This window comes from Oncorhynchus nerka, linkage group LG19 (genome assembly GCF_034236695.1).
Source record: "Oncorhynchus nerka isolate Pitt River linkage group LG19, Oner_Uvic_2.0, whole genome shotgun sequence".
Taxonomy (NCBI): Eukaryota; Metazoa; Chordata; class Actinopteri; order Salmoniformes; family Salmonidae; genus Oncorhynchus; species Oncorhynchus nerka.
In genome coordinates this window covers 21033629-21051597 of record NC_088414.1, presented here as the reverse complement: position 1 = coordinate 21051597, position 17969 = coordinate 21033629, and the positions used below count along the sequence as shown (strand labels likewise).

Here is a 17969-nt window from a genome sequence, read left to right as displayed (position 1 = left end):
CTCTCTGTCTGTCTGTCTGTCTGTCTGTCTGTCTGTCTGTCTGTCTGTCTGTCTGTCTGTCTGTCTGTCTGTGTCTGGTATTCGGTATCCAAGGACACTAACCACAAAACCTCAATATTATGCAGCTTACAATTGTTTGTAGGACTTTTTTAAAATCACAGGTACAGTGCATTGGGAAACTATACAGACCCCTTGACTTTTTCCACATTTTGTTACATTACAGCCTTATTCTAAAATTGATTTTAAAAAACGTTTTTTTATAAATGTTTGCACATTTATAAAAAATTAAATAAATACCGTATTCAGACACTTTGCTATGAGACTCAAAATTGAGCTCAGGTGCATCCTGTTTCCAATGATCATCTTTGAGATGTTTCTACTACTTCATTGGAGTCCACCTGTGGTAAATTCAATTGAATGGACATTATTTGGAAACGCACACACCTGTCTATATAAGGTCTCACAGTTGACAATGCATGTCAGAGCAAAATAAAATTGTCTGTAGAGCTCCGAGACAGGATTGTGTCGAGGCACAGATCTGGGGACGGGTACCAAAACATTTCTGCAGCATTGAAGGTCCCCCAGAACACAGTGGCCTCCATCATTCTTAAATGGAAGAAGTTTGGAACCACCAAGACTCTTCCTATAGCTGGCCGCCCAGCCAAACTGAGCAATCGGGGGAGAAGGGCCTTTGTCAGGTAGGTGACGAAGAAACCGATGGTCACTCTGACAGAGCTTTAGAGTTCCTCTGTGGAGTTGGGAGAACTTTCTAGCAGGACAACCATCTCTGCAGCACTCCACCAATCAGGACTTTATGGTAGAGTGGCCAGACGGAAGCCACTACTCAGTAAAAGGCACATGACAGCCTGCTTGGAGTTTGCCAAAAGGCACCTAAATACTCTCAGACCATGAGAAACATCTGGTCTGATGAAACCTAGATTAAACTCTTTGGCCTGCATGCCAAGCGTCACTTCTGGAGTAAACCTGGCACCATCCCTACGGTGAAGCCTGGAGGTGGCAGCATCATGCTGTGGGGATGTTTTTCAGCTGCAGGAACTGGGAGACTAGTCAGGATCGAGGGAAAGATGAACGAAGCAAAGGTTCACTTTCCAACAGGACAACAACCCAAAGCAAACAGCCAAGACAACGCAGGAGTGGCTTTGGCACAAGTCTCTGAATGTCCTTGAGTGGCCCTGTCAGAGCCCGGACTTGAACCCGATCAAACATCTCTGGAGAGACCTGAAAATAGCATAGCTGTGCAGTGACGCTCCCCATCCAATCCCCATCCAATCTGACAGAGCTTCAGAGGATCTGCAGAGAAGAATGGGAAAAACTCCCCAAATACAGGTTTGCCTAGCTTGTTGCGTCCTACCCAAGAACACTCGAGTCGGCAACTGCTGCCAAAGGTGCTTCAACAAAGTACAGAGTAAAGGGTTTGAATACTTATGTAAATGTAATATTTCCTTTTTTATTTTTAATACACTTGCTAAAATTTCTAAAAACAGGCTTTTGCTTTGTCATTATGGGGTGTCGTGTGTAGATTGACGAGGGGAAAACATGATTTAATCCATTTTAGAACAAGGCTGTAACGTAACAAAATGTGGGAAAAGGGTTCTGAATACTTTCTGAATACACTGTACGTGCATTATAATCACACAGCCTTCCAACGCGTTTTGAAGGCCAACAGAGGCCGAAAGTCACCTGAAGTACATGTGCAGTTCATAGACAACTGTGCGTTGCCATCGGAGTTTAAAAGTGTGTTTTATCATTGACACCAGCCATGTGACATTGAATGAACCAGTACTAATATTACAGCCCATGTTGACTAAGTGTGTGACATGAGCGCTCCCATAGACCTAGAGCCTGTTCTAGGACATTCCTCCCCCACCCTCCGCGTGCTCTCCTTCGGTTACTCAATGGCTTCGGCATACACCCCGCCCCCCTCAGGTTTTGCCTCTTTGTTTTTGACTCACTAGTTACTTTACATTTTACCAGGTTGGTTTCACAACAGAAGCCATAAACCTTTTGTTTTTAACAACAAGAACAGAGCGAGTGGAATAGGTCAAAGTGGAGGAGTCTAAGAGAACAGGAAGAGTGGAATAGGTCAAAGTGGAGGAGTCTAAGAGAACAGGAAGAGTGGAATAGGTCAAAGTGGAGGAGTCTAAGAGAACAGGAAGAGTGGAATAGGTCAAAGTGGAGGAGTCTAAGAGAACAGGAAGAGTGGAATAGGTCAAAGTGGAGGAGTCTAAGAGAACAGGAAGAGTGGAATAGGTCAAAGTGGAGGAGTCTAAGAGAACAGGAAGAGTGGAATAGGTCAAAGTGGAGGAGTCTAAGAGAACAGGAAGAGTGAAATAGGTCAAAGTGGAGGAGTCTAAGAGAACAGGAAGAGTGAAATAGGTAAAAGTGGAGGAGTCTAAGAGAACAGAAAGAGTGGAAAGGTGGGGAGTATAGAACTGTGAGGATAAAACGTTGATTCATTCTGATACTGTGGAGCGCTGATGTTAGAATAGTGAGGGAGGAACAGTGAAGGTGGAACGGAAGCAATCACACACATTCTGATTGGACTCTGTGGAGAGCGGACACATGGGCCGACTCCCAGCAGGAAATGAAGAGACTCCGGATCCAGACAGACAGACACATGCTACAGTGCAAAACGAGCCAGACAGACAGACACATGCTACAGTGCAAAATGAGCCAGACAGAGAGACAAACAGATACACATACTACAGTAAAAACCCAGCCAGATACACAGAGGAGCATAAGGAGCCAGAGAAACAGATTACAGTACAGACTTCTAACCCAGAGAGCCAGACACAGCTTGGGTAACAGACCACAACACACACACCATGCTAGAGATTAACAAAGAAGGGGACCTTGTCTGGATCATAGAGAAAGGCAAAATATCAACCTCAACCATCTAGCAAGGGACAATCATGAACACCAACTGATAAGGCACTGCCAATGTGCAATAGAAAAGGGAAGCTTAATGTTGCTTATCTTCAAAATGTCAAGATCAGAAAGACATGTCAGCGAGCATAAGTTCACAAACGAATGACTCAAATGACTCAGTAGCCACAGTGACAACGTAAGAATACATTTAAGATCATTCCCATTAACTTTGTTAAGGAGTAGCAACTTAACTGTTGTGTTAACTTATCTTAAACCATTTCAAAAGGCAGATACTTTTGTCTTGAGAAGGTTTAGTGAATCCCGGTCCAGGTGTTCTATACTACTCACCTTCTTGGTCTTGACGGTGGAGTGGCAGCAGTCCCCTCCGTCGTAGTTACAGAAGGCTCTGTTGTTGACCGAGTCACAGTAATTGTCTCCAATGAACGGCTGTGACAGAGACAAACAAGAGGAGACAATAAGAGGCAGGACATCATCAACAACCTAGACAGTGTACTGTACATACACATATGGACAACATAGATGAGAACCACACTGATTCTCTCTGATGTATTTGATTACCCCATTTAAGTGCTCTATATTCAAGTTGGATTTGATTCATATTGTATTGTTTTTTTGTCTTGTCCCCACCTCACCCAGTGACATTTTTTAGGTTTTGTTCTGGATTTGCTGATTAATCCAGTACAAAATGTTTACCTCTTCCAATGTGACTTTTTAAGCCGCGGGAGGTCTAGACATGTAAACATGAGTACACCATAAACTATATGAGGCTAAGAAACACTCTAATCATGTGCTTTATGAGGCTAGCCCCGCCCTACCCTTCCTGGTTTATCCAATTGGCTTAAACTGTGTGGATGATGATACCAAGAGGGTGAATAATCCCAAGAGGGTGAATACTTTCTTTACTACGATAAACTGAAAATATATCACAGTAAAATTAACCAACTTAAATGAAACGCCGCTTGTACCTTTTATAGCCTCGCATCGGCACACATTTCAGAAAATAAATGCCTGTTTCAAATAAACGCCCGGTCTAAATGAATTGTTTATGAGGTTACCATGGACACCGCTCTGATATTCCCACGGTGATTTGCATATTTGTTATCACCGTTGCAATGACACCACCAGAAAGAAAACACAACATCAAATGCAAGCTAGCCATGATCAAATTCACAGAGCAAAAAATGGGCGAGGCAACAGCCAGGCATTTTGGAATTGATCCACTACAAGTGAGAGAAGGGTGAAAAAATAAACCATAAAAAATTTACCAAAAGTCCAAATTCACCGTTTGTCTGAGATGGATCAGAAGAGGGCTAGACTGCAAGGTAGGGGGGGAAAATGTAAGCTGTGTGTATTAAGGAAATAGACACCTTGCTCAAATAGAAGCCTGTCTCTAATAAGTGCTGGTTGTGTTCAGTGATTGATGCAAATAAACGCCTGGGATATTAATTGAAGTTTTGCGATAAATATATATTTTGGAAAAGAGGAAAGAACAAGTTTTATTAAACATACTCTGAAAATATTGGCATACTACAATATCAGCTACATAGGGTGTGTAGACAAAGTGTTAGGCTACTATAACCCAGTATCAGTTCTTTCCTGCTTCACTTCTCTAGTGGTGGGATGCTCTGAAACAGAGCCAGGTCCCCATGTGGGTAAAGTGTTTCATTTTGGAGACAACATGAATCAAACCTGACTAATTGGCTTCTACGCTTGTGCCGGTATCCACGGTAACTGACGTCACTGGAGCAGAGCATCTCCCCAGAGAGAACAATTAGCTACCCATGCTCTGAAACAATGTTATATTTCAACCTTCTCCCGAATGAGCTCACCTGCTGTTAAAAGGCTTGTCTCTCTGATAGGTAGCTTGCTACTTCACTAAGCTGGCTGGCAGTGTATTCAGGGCAATGTGTTCAGAACTGTGTGTGTGTGTGTGTGTGTGCTTGCGTATATGTGTGTGTATCTATGTCTGTATTTGTATCTGTGTATCTTTAAATCTTGACGGCTCCCGCCAGGCTAGTGTCTGCACAAACTCCATGGGGAGTAGAACAAATTGAAAAAGCTACATATCTGGAAACTTAAAGTGATGCCTGATCTGATAACATTTAGAAAATAGCAGGATACATTGCAAAATACATAAAGAGGCACTGGTTATAATCCCATTCCGGGACAGTGTTTATACTCCTCATACACCTCTCATCATCACCACTGGCCTCCATGACGCATGGCACGTCCTCTTACCTCACTTCCTCTCACGCAATTGAATCAGAGATACTGTATTTAATGACAAGATGGTCTCTGCCCTAACAATGGGAGTGGTGAAGGCATATGGTCTGCTTATCGGTATTCTTATTAGTCTGCTTATCGCTGTATTATCACATGGACAGATTTGGATGGGAGTGGACCCTCTTGCTTCACCTCGTCCTCTCTGGTTGAAGCCCTTACCTCTCTCCCTCTCATGCAAACCTATGACCCCACTTCCTACAACTCAGGTGAAGTCCTTCCCTCACATCCTCTCACACAGATTAGGCCCTTAGCCCATATATTTCATCTCAGGCAAAACCTTTATCTCATAGATAAACTACTATTCTCAGAAAGTTCATAGAAGTTCTTACATCACATCTTTTGATGCAGTGGAGCACCTCTGGGTGTGGATACCACTTCAGTCCCATTGTACACACTATATTCTGTAAGGAGACAAAAGGAAAAAAGTCAGTAGGATTTCAGACACTCAAAATACCTCTACCGTCAATCTGTGAGCTGTGGAATAAAATGTATTGATTAAATCAATAGAAATGATAGGGGAGATGTAGTTGTAAGGATGGATATTATAGACATATTGGTCATTAGAAAAAGTAGTAGTAGTAGTACCAGTCATGATTTTGGGGTAAGTATTTTTCCTGCTTTCGATATCAGACTGTGGAGTGAAAGTAGTTCATGTGGAATGGCATGTTGTTGCCACATGCTGTTAATGCATCATTGCGTTGTCCCCAGAACCCACACAAACCTAAACAAGGAGTCATATGGCAAGACTACCCACTGGGCACAGACATCTAGTTTTGATTTACATTTGAGTTGTCAACTACTGTAAATTCAACGTGAAATCAACACGAAATGTCACCATGTCATTGGATTTAGGTTAAAAGTTGGGTGAAAAAAAAATGACCCAAAAAAGAAACCGCCTAACTCTGGAACCGATAGAGTAAATATCTCTTTATACAATATAAGGCAACATTGATATTGTCAATGGCTGACAGTATAAACTTGTCATGAAGCTAGAGAGGACGATATAGTACACGTCTGATGGTGGTCGGTTGGCTCTTTGAAGTCTGCCACCTCTGTGTCTTGTTTCAACAGATCCGGCTCGCAGTGACGTCTGATCACAACCACGAGCACATTTCACTCCGAGTCGATTCACTTGCACAAAGGTAGGTTGCAGCAAGTGCTTCTACTACAGGTCAAACAACTTGAAATACCTTACAACGGGATGCTTTTACCAAAGCGACTGAAGCCGACTTAGACCTATCCTGCTCAACCACGTCATGCCTCCGCCTCATTCCAACGTTACCAGCTTACCAAAATCGAACAACTTTTGTCATAAATCTTTTTTTCCTCTCTCTCGTCACAATACATGTGCCTATTTGGACAACACACATTGTGACACATCCTGGTCTGTGGGGAGGGCAGGGTGCCAACACTCCAGTGGATCGACTATGTTTCTTGTTATGTTGTTACCTTAACTCACTCCACATTCAGGAAGTGCGAAGTTCATGGTATTTTTCCATATGAATAAATGAATGGATGTTTTCAACGGTGGTGAAGCCTGCTTTTGATGGATTACCCCTCCACAGATCGCTGAATATATCTACTTGACATGATATAACTTGATCCTTATACTGTATAAAGGTGCTCTTTCATACCAGGGCCCCGGGAGATTTGAGTACGAAACGTGTTCTCAAATATCTCCACAGTATGTGTGGAATCTGCTCTCTTGCTTTCGTTGTCTGCTCTCACTTGGATACATAAAATACACACATTTGTTCTAGGGGGCTTCTGAGGGGATTTTAATGTAATGTGTGTGTGTGTGTGCGCACGTGCCTGTGTCTGTGTGTGCGTATCTGTGTGTCTCCGTGTATGTGCGTTTGCCAGCAGCATACCACCCTGCATACCTCTGCTGGCTTGCTTCTGAAGCTAAGCAGGGTTGGTCTTGGTCAGTTCCTGGATGGGAGATCAGATGCAGCTGGAAGTGGTGTTGGAGGGCAAGTAGGAGGCACTCTTTCCTCTGGTCTAAAAAAATATCCCAATGCCCCAGGGCAGTGATTGGGGACACTGCCCTGTGTAGGGTGCCGTCTTTCGGATGGGATGTTAAAGAGGTGTCCTGACTCTCTGAGGTCATTAAAGACCCCATGTCACTTATTGTAAGAGTAGGGGTGTTAACCCCGGTGTCCTGGCTAAATTCCCAATCTGGCCCTCAAACCATCATGGTCACCTAAAATCCCCAGTTTACAATTGGCTGATTCATCCCCCTCCTCTCCCCTGTAACTATTCCCCAGGTTGTTGCTGCAAATGAGAACGTGTTCTCAGTCAACTTACCTGGTAAAATAACGGATAAATAAAAATGTTATGCGGGCTGAGAGTGTATAAAAGAATATCTGTCTTCCGCAGGGTCTGTCTGTGTGAGATGAGAGGGTTTTCAGGGTAACGTGATGTCCCAAGACGAAGGCAGTCCAGTACATGCAGTAAAACCAGTGTGGACCGGGACCAAAAGTGCCATCCACAGCAAAGGACTGGCTGACCTCCTCATTTCTTTCCCAGCCCTGCCGTGTCCCAATAACACACGAATTGACACGCCTTTTCACTGCTGCAAACTAAGGTATTTTTCATTTCAGTGCCGTCAGCAAATCAATGGCGGAAAAAAAGAGGAAGGGAGAGAGGGCAGAGAGAGAGAGGGATCGGTCGGACAGAGAGAAAGAACAACAGAGCAATTGAGGACAGTTGGATGCTGGGCAGCACCACATTCCTTTCCCAGCACGCTTCTGTGAAGTGGGTGAGCTCACTTAAGTGGGGTGGGGGGGTGGTCAAATAGACTCCCCCCAGGCAGGATGACCATAGTAAGATTGGCTAAACTTTGGTACATGTCCTCTACATCTGCAAAGGGGGTTGCAGCTGGGAGGTGGGGCTAGAGAGATTTAGTTGTAAAACTTTTTGCTGGCCACTTTCGATAAGATGATGTCACCGACCGACCCGCTAGGCATGACCGTAAATCAAAATAATCCACAACCGTGGCCCCCCTCCCCCGTGCACGGGATCCTCGCCCAAGCACCTGCCCCACGTGCAATGATATCACACCAAAATAGATCCCATGGTGAGGTCATGTCTCTAATAGATATTATTCACACAGAAATGACTGATTCTAAATGTAGCAGTGTAATTTCTGCTGATGCAAGAAAAGAGAGCTACAGAAAGTGAGAGAGAGAGGAGGAGTATGGTAGCCTAAGTGGGTCAAACCCCCAAACTAATGGGTCGGAAGGGTGATACATCACTATAAGTGATGAAGAGACTAAACCCCCTGGCTCAGCACATATGGAAATGCAAAGTGGATTTCAGCCTGCGTTCTAAAAAAAATGTCTGCATTTTTAACAGTGACTCAAGAGTAGCGCCACGATAAAGATTTGACGGTAAAATGACATGAGAATACTACCACATAATCTAATCATGGGTTATTAGTGAATCATCAGTCACATTTGATAGTTCTCTACTTATGCAACTCTATTTCCCGTAATCAGTCTTCTATTGAGTTTTTCTAATATTGTAGGTGGTACGGACCACATGTGATTAGAGTTAGGAGGCATTTTAAGCATCACTCATTTGATTAGAGATAGGAGGCATATTACGCATCACTCATTTGATTAGAGATAGGAGGCATATTACGCATCACTCATTTGAAAACCCTTATAAGGCCAGGATTCAATCAATTGCAGACACCAGGGTGGATTTCCAGATAGGGCTTCCAGAAGTGTGTTCAGGTTGAGTTGACACTTTAATTTACAAGCTGGATGTCCCATGGTGTGAGCCATCAGTTCTGAAGGCCAACCTGACTGAGTAGTCATCCGCTGCACACAACCTGACTGAGAAGTCATCCGCTGCACACAACCAGACTGAGTAGTCATCCGCTGAACACAACCAGACTGAGTAGTCATCCGCTGCACACAACCTGACTGAGTAGTCATCCGCTGCACACAACCTGACTGAGTAGTCATCCGCTGAACACAACCAGACTGAGTAGTCATCCGCTGCACACAACCTGACTGAGTAGTCATCCGCTGCACACAACCAGACTGAGTAGTCATCCGCTGCACACAACCTGACTGAGTAGTCATCCGCTGCACACAACCAGACTGAGTAGTCATCCGCTGCACACAACCTGACTGAGTAGTCATCCGCTGCACACAACCAGACTGAGTAGTCATCCGCTGCACACAACCAGACTGAGTAGTCATCCGCTGCACACAACCAGAGTGAGTAGTCATCCGCTGCACACAACCTGACTGAGTAGTCATCCGCTGCACACAACCAGACTGAGTAGTCATCCGCTGCACACAACCTGACTGAGTAGTCATCCGCTGCACACAACCAGACTGAGTAGTCATCCGCTGCACACAACCAGACTGAGTAGTCATCCGCTGCACACAACCAGACTGAGTAGTCATCCGCTGCACACAACCTGACTGAGTAGTCATCCGCTGCACACAACCAGACTGAGTAGTCATCCGCTGCACACAACCTGACTGAGTAGTCATCCGCTGCACACAACCAGACTGAGTAGTCATCCGCTGCACACAACCTGACTGAGTAGTCATCCGCTGCACACAACCTGACTGAGTAGTCATCCGCTGCACACAACCTGACTGAGTAGTCATCCGCTGCACACAACCTGACTGAGTAGTCATCCGCTGCACACAACCAGACTGAGTAGTCATCCGCTGCACACAACCAGACTGAGTAGTCATCCGCTGCACACAACCAGACTGAGTAGTCATCCGCTGCACACAACCTGACTGAGTAGTCATCCGCTGCACACAACCAGACTGAGTAGTCATCCGCTGCACACAACCTGACTGAGTAGTCATCCGCTGCACACAACCAGACTGAGTAGTCATCCGCTGCACACAACCTGACTGAGTAGTCATCCGCTGCACACAACCTGACTGAGTAGTCATCCACTGCACACAACCTGACTGAGTAGTCATCCGCTGCACACAACCTGACTGAGTAGTCATCCGCTGCACACAACGTAGTCATCCGCTGCACACAACCTGACTGAGTAGTCATCCGCTGCACACAACCTGACTGAGTAGTCATCCGCTGCACACAACCTGACTGAGTAGTCATCCGCTTTACACAACCTGACTGAGTAGTCATCCGCTGCACACAACCTGACTGAGTAGTCATCCGCTGCACACAACCAGACTGAGTAGTCATCCGCTGCACACAACCAGACTGACAAAGTTGAGATATTTTTTATTCTAGAGGGGGGGGGTCCTGTTGTTGTCAGGTAGCCAAAGAGGTGGAACAGGTTGAATTGGAATTCACACGCATTGATTGACATGCATTGATTGCATTGATGTGCCGGCACAGAGGTACAAGCAGCGGCAGTATACACTGCTGAGCACACTGGAACAGCCTATATTGATTTCACCTCATCCAACCCTCATGTAGCCTCTCTATGCTCCATCAATTCTGTTTCCCTTTCCCCCTTTCGCCTCGTCTCCAGACTCACATGACACCAGCGTATAAATCATATCAATTACACAAATCGATTACAAACGGATCATTTTATTTCCCCCGCACTGCCACAAATGGCTGACTCAGTGCGACTTGTAATGAAAACAAAACACCACTCGAAAAACATAACGCTCTCAATCCTAACTCCCAAGACCCTCATTGGCTAGCGTAGCCCCTGGCCCTATTTATGGTCCACCTCCATCCAACTGTAGCTAAAAACCTTCAAAATAACTTAACTGAAATTGAATAATTAAGTCCCATTGACTTAAATCAAGTAAAATGAAGCGAGGAGGCGGTGGAATTCACCGACAAATACATTTCGAGACAACAACGTCATTATGGTTCTTATCGTAGTGTATTTCATTACTCTCCATGTGAATTACGTGCACGGGGGGGACAAAGCTTACACAACGTTTACAGTACGCTTCTGTAAACTGACCCCCCCACCCTTTTTTTGCAATCGCAGCTGCCAATTTAGGCAATCAGTGCAGACTCAATACAATAGCCCTGTCAGGTATATCTAAATCAAACCAGGCTATTAAGGCTTGTAATGGGGTCGTTTCAAAAATTATAGTGATTACTGACGACACGGCACTTTTGAGCTTTTACAACTTGGCCCCGTCGCTGGCTGTGGGTTCACATGAGTTCAGAGATGACTGGCTGGGATCTGACTGTGTTGTTCCAAGTCGCATTGGTTAATTGTGTTGGGATATGCCTAGTAGTAGAAGGTTAACTGACTGTAAGTTGGGTGTACTGTAGCGGGTGGTGGTGGTATTGGACTACACCGAGGTTTGGCAGTACAACACTTCATGTCCCAGAGTCCACTGCAACTTGTTTTCTTTGATTGAACTCTCGCAGAGGGTTCCTCTTATGTTGTTGTCCCATACTGTCTTTGTCTGTCTGTCTGTCTGTCTGTCTGTCTGTCTGTCTGTCTGTCTGTCTGTCTGTCTGTCTGTCTGTCTGTCTGTCTGTCTGTCTGTCTGTCTGTCTGTCTGTCTGTCTGTCTGTCTGTCTGTCTGTCTGCCTGCCTGCCTGTCTGCCTGCATGCCTGCCTGCCTGCCTGCCTGTCTGTCTGTCTGTCTGTCTGTCTTTCTCTGTTCCTATCAATATGATGTGTTTTCCGTTGTCGCCACCCAAGATGATTTGGCCACAGAGAGACAGTAGGTGGGAATGGCTCGGTCTGTAGTTCATAATATTACCAGGATATAGACACGCAGTGTCAAATTCCTAATAGGAAGGATCATGAGCAGCAGTGCTTTGTGAAGTATGTCTGTGATACTTGTAACAGACATACACACACACACACCTTGACTTTGGGTGGGTTTCTCCAGTGCTCCTTGCGCATGCTGTCTGCGGTCATGTTGCTAAGCAGGATCACCACGTCGCTGTTATTGTCCCTGCACGTCAGCTCACACTCCTCACCTGTGTGTGTGTGTTACAAAACAAACCCAACGATATCATCAGTGTCTGCACAAACTGTTCACACATCAAATCAGGTTTTATTCTATTTAGAAAACAACACTTTAATTAATATCCACTGGGTGATCTATTTGATGATGATAATAATAATAATAATACTAACTTGGTGGGTGGTTATAAACTCAGCAAAAAAAGAAACGTCCCTTTTTCAGGACCCTGTCTTTCAAAGATAATTCGTAAATATCCAAATAACTTCACAGATCTTCATTATAAAGGGTTTAAACACTGTTTCCCATGCTTGTTCAATGAACAATAAACAATTAATGAACATGCACCTGTGGAACAGTTGTTAAGACACTAACAGCTTAGAGACGGTAGGCAATTAAGGTCACAGTTATGAAAACTTAGGACACTAAAGAGGCCTTTCTACTGAAAAACACCAAAAGAAAGATGCCCAGGGTCCCTTCTCAACTGCGTGAATGTGCCTTAGGCATGTTGCAAGGAAGCATGAGGACTGCAGATGTGGCAAGGGCAATCAATTGCAATGTCCGTACTGTGAGACGCCTAAGACAGCGCTACAGGGAGACAGGACGGACAGCGGATCGTCCTCGCAGTGACAGACCACGTGTAACAACACCTGCCCAAGATCAGTACATCCGAACATCACACCTGCAGGACAGGTACAGGATGGCAACAACAACTGCCTGAGTTACACCAGGAGCGCACAATCCCTCCATCAGTGCTCAGGAAGAGAGAGGCTGTACTAAGGGCTTGTTGGCCTATTGTAAGCAGGTCCTCACCAGACATCACCGGCAACAATGTCGCCTATGGGCACAAACCCACTGTCGCTGGACCAGACTGGACTGGCAAAAAGTGCTCTTCACAGACGAGTCGTGGTTTTGTCTCACCAGGGGTAATGGTCGGATTCGCATTTATCGTCGAAGGAATGAGCGTTACACCGAGGCCTGTACTCAGGAGCGGGATCGATTTGGAGGTGGAGGGTCCGTCATGGTCTGGGGCGGTGTGTAACAGCATCATCGGACTGAGCTTGTTGTCAATGCAGGCAATCTCAATTCTGTGCGTTACAGGGAAGACATCCTCCTCCATCATGTGGTACCCTTCCTGCAGGCTCATCCTGACATGACCCTCCAGAATGACAATGCTATACTGCTCGTTCTGTGCGTGATTTCCTGCAAGACAGGATTGTCAGTGTTCTGCCATGGCCAGCGCAGAGCCCGAATCTCAATCCCATTGAGCACTTCTGGGACCTGTTGGATCGGAGGGTGAGGGCTAGGGCCATTCCCGCCAGAAATGTCTGGGAACTTGCAGGTACCTTGGTGGAAGAGTGGGGTAACATCTCACAGCAAGAACTGGCAAATCTGGTGCAGTCCATGAGGAGGAGATGCACTGCAGTACTTAATGTAGCTGGTGGCCACACCAGATACTGACTGTTACTTTTGATTTTGACCTCCCCTTTGTGTACATTATTACATTTCTGTTAGTCCCATGTATGTGGAACTTGTTCAGTTTAAGTCTCAGTTGTTGAATATTGTTATGTTCATACAAATATTTACACATGTTAGGTTTGCTGAAAATAAACACAGTTGACAGTGATAGGATGTTTCTTTTTTTGCTGAGTTTATTTGTCCTGTTTGTACAAGTGTGTATTATACGCATGTATGAAATGGAAATGTGTTTTTTGCATTTCCCTACTCCACCGGAGACACCCTTGAAAAGTGGGGTCATGGCTAGGGTCAGCCATTATCAAAGGTGACCCGGGAGCAATTAGGATTAAGTGCCCTGCTCAAGGGCACATTGACAGTTTTTTCACCTGCTCAGGGATTTCGAGCTAGCGACCTTTTGGCTACTGGCCCAACGCTCTAACCGCTATGCTAACTGTCGTCCCATATTTTCTATGTCAAGGTCCCGGAATGTAACTTAACCTTAGGACCAGGAATTACTCTGGTCCCTAGTGATGCTCTATATTCTGACAAACATAGTGTATAATATATGGTTTTTACTATGTCACACACATAGTGCATATACAGACCTATTCCATGTCCCTTCTTGCAGCTGACTCGTATGCTAGGGTTAAGGTTTTGAGGTAGAGAGCACTGTCCCTTGCTCTGAGGACAGAGCTTGAAGGAACCAGTCCAGTTGCCGTCCTTCCTACAACGGATCACATTGGTGCTGGGCCCCTGCTTCGCACACACGCACGCACACGCAGGCACAGACATGCACGCACACGCACACACACACACACAACGAGGACATTGAGAACCACCTTCAATACTACCATGAAACATGATGATAATTGGAGCCTGTAGTGAAGGAGGATTAGAGAGGTTATAACATTGTTCTATCTGTCTGTGGCACAACTATTTTGAAAATCAATGTCATTCTAATAACTGGCTGTGCTACTTCAGTGGGACTGATGGAGGGTAAGAGAGAGAGAGAGAGAGAGAGAGAGAGAGAGAGAGAGAGAGAGAGAGAGAGAGAGAGAGAGAGAGAGAGCGAGGGAGGGAGCACGAGAAAGAGAGAGAGGGAGAGAGAGAGAGAACGAGAGAGAGAGAGCGAGGGAGGGAGCGCACGAGAGAGAGAGAGAGAAGAGAGGAGACAGTAGGCGAGAGAGGAAAGGGGGCGGAGAGAAAGAGAATGTGAGAGAGGGGTAATCTCCTCTGTCTACGAATCATACTGTACATGCTAACACTGGAGATCCTAACACCCTCTGATCCTCTCATTATAATACAGCCACACACACCGGGACATGCTAATCTACACACCACTGCATCAAAGGCTATCACACAGAGAGATCCTCGGGTCAAGGGCAATACATTTTGTGTGAGTGTCATGTACACTGTGAATATGTGAGAAAGTGCATGTGTAAAAATAGTGCATATTTACTGTACCTTCTTCCACATTTGTGCATTATATCTCCCCTTGCCTAACACATTATTCTCTCACACTTCACAAAGACAACAGATACAGGCGAACAGCTGACAGACAGACAAATGGACAGACAGACAGACAGACAGACAGACAGACAGACAGACAGACAGACAGACAGACAGACAGACAGACAGACAGACAGACAGACAGACAGACAGCTAGCCAACCAACTAGAGACACACGTAAACATAAACACACACAGATAGACAGTTCCGCAGACAGACATACAGATGGACAGTTCCGCGGACGTACAAAGCACACGACCCCACAGACAGATAGACAGCCTCACAGACAGACGGACAGATAGACAGACAGACCCATAGCCAGACAGTGAGCCCAAAAGACAGAAAGTCAAACAGACCCAAAGACAGACAGATAGACGGACAGACAAAAGGCCCATTGACAGAAAGCCCAACGAACACAGACAGACAGTTGAGCGGCGGAGTAGAGAGAGACAGACCTGCTTGCATGGAGCGGTGTGCAGCGGTCTCACCGTGTGGTTGGCTCTGGGGCAGTTGATCCAGCAGGTGCTGTCGAAGCGAAAGCCGTCGGTGCACTGGTACATGCCGTGGAAGATGGCGGGCGGAGGGTCACAGGTCACCGGTTCGCACGCCCCCTCCAGCCAGCTGCCGTCCTCCGTGCACTGACGCTTAAATGCTCGCCTGACAACCACAGATGAAGACCAAGACAAAACATGTTGGGTTGAGTTGAGTGGAACTGAATTGAGAGGACAAAGACTAAAGACATGCTCCATGTCGAAATGGTGGGAAAGGTGAAGATCAAGAGTTGGACAGGATCATTTGGATCAATTCCATTTCAAACCCAGTCATTTGTACTGAACTTAAATGGAATTGACCCCAAATGGAAAACATGGGTGGTCGGATACCTTTTGGGCTTGTTGGTGACGTGGTAGCCCGGCTTGCACTTGTACTTGCAGAGGGAGCCCACTTTGAGGCCTGTGTCGTTGCAGCGCTTGGTCTGCAGCATGGCGTTGGGCACATGGGGCGATGCCGGACAGCGCAGCTCACACAGCGCCTCGGGGAACGACCACAGACCATCCTCCAGACACGTCAGGGTGTTGTTAGAACCTGGGGGGGGGGACAAATAGTTGAACACAGAGAACAATATACAGTATACGAGATGTAAAAAAAGATCTGGTTAGCCATGAGACAGTGTGTGTGTTGAGACAGTGTATCTCACCTACAAGCTGGGCAGGCTCCCTGCACTGGAAGGTACTCCTCTTGCCATAAGTAGTTCCCTCTGGGAAGTTAAAGTGGGCTGGGTGGACGTGGTACTTGTCTGGTAGGCCACAGTCTACTGGCTCACACGACACCTGCTTATTCCACTTTCCATCTGCACAGGTGATGGTCACTGTTGAGTCCGACTGGAGTGAGGGGAGACAATTTAAAATTGGCACAACACACATGGATGCAAGCAGCACACACACGCACACGCACACGCACACGCACAAACACATGCAAACACAGACAGACACATACACACCCCCACCCAATATGGTACATACCGCACACTCACACAGAGAGAGCAATGACACACAAATATGTCTGTCAATTTAGAGCTTGCTCAACAAGCCGTTGTAACTGGACAGAGCCAAGCGGTTCTTAAATGTCACGCACTTAACTGACTGGGCTTTGTAAGCGGCTCAGGTAACTGCTGATGAAAAACCATTTCAGATCATGATATCCATCAACGGTCATATCATCCTAATGCAAAACACATTTAGAATGAGGGGAGGGTTATACTTTTCACCGGAACTAGTACACTGGGGATTATCCCGAACACATTTTCTTCCAACTCCACATAGGGAGGATGTATTCACGCCTTGTTTTGATCCCATTACAGCATGATGTGGTCAGAACACAAACTTGGAGGAATGTTGGCACCTTTCGCTTCAGCGAACGGTGATATTCAAAAGAGCCGCTGGACAGACTTCATCTGAACATACAGTGGGGCAAAAAAGTATTTAGTCAGCCACCAATTGTGCAAGTTCTCCAACTTAAAAAGATGAGAGAGGCCTGTAATTTTCATCATAGGTACACTTCAACTATGACGGACAAAATGAGGGGAAAAAATCCAGAAAATCACATTGTAGGATTTTTTATGAATTTATTTGCAAATTATGGTAGAAAATAAGTATTTGGTCACCTACAAACAAGCAAGATTTCTGGCTCTCACAGACCTGTAACTTCTTCTTTAAGAGGCTCCTCTGTCATGTCCCCCTGCTTAAGCCAGTACATGTCCAGGCCCGTCTGAAGTTTGCTAGAGAGCATTTGGATGATCCAGAAGAAGATTGGGAGAATGTCATATGGTCAGATGAAAACAAAATATAACTTTTTGGTAAAAACTCAACTCGTCGTGTTTGGAGGACAAAGAATGCTGAGTTGCATCCAAAGAACACCATACCTACTGTGAAGCATGGGGGTGGAAACATCATGCTTTGGGGCTGTTTTTCTGCAAAGGGACCAGGACGACTGATCCGTGTAAAGGAAAGAATGAATGGGGCCATGTATCGTGAGATTTTGAGTGAAAACCTCCTTCCATCAGCAAGGGCATTGAAGATGAAACGTGGCTGGGTCTTTCGGCATGACAATGATCCCAAACACACCGCCTGGGCAACGAAGGAGTGGCTTCAAAGGAAGCATTTCAAGGTCCTGGAGTGGCCTAGCCAGTCTCCAGATCTCAACCCCATAGAAAATCTTTGGAGGGAGTTGAAAGTCTGCGTTGCCCAGCAACAGCCCCAAAACATCGCTGCTCTAGAGGAGATCTGCATGGAGGAATGGGCCAAAATACCAACAACAGTGTGTGAAAACCTTGTGAAGACTTACAGAAAACGTTTGACCTCTGTCATTGCCAACAAAGGTTATATAACAAAGTATTGAGATAAACTT

General features: G+C 45.7%; 1 protein-coding gene across 1 annotated transcript in view; it reads right to left on the bottom strand.

The window, feature by feature from the left end:
• The window catches only part of LOC115146911 (pappalysin-1-like), a 128149-nt gene that overhangs the window by 14938 nt on the left and 95242 nt on the right, over positions 1–17969 (bottom strand). Inside the window, 7 exon segments of the mRNA XM_065004782.1 lie at positions 3238–3336; positions 5523–5594; positions 11999–12114; positions 14162–14309; positions 15521–15722; positions 15947–16148; positions 16261–16444. Coding sequence (XP_064860854.1) covers positions 3238–3336; positions 5523–5594; positions 11999–12114; positions 14162–14309; positions 15521–15722; positions 15947–16148; positions 16261–16444 — 1023 coding nt within the window.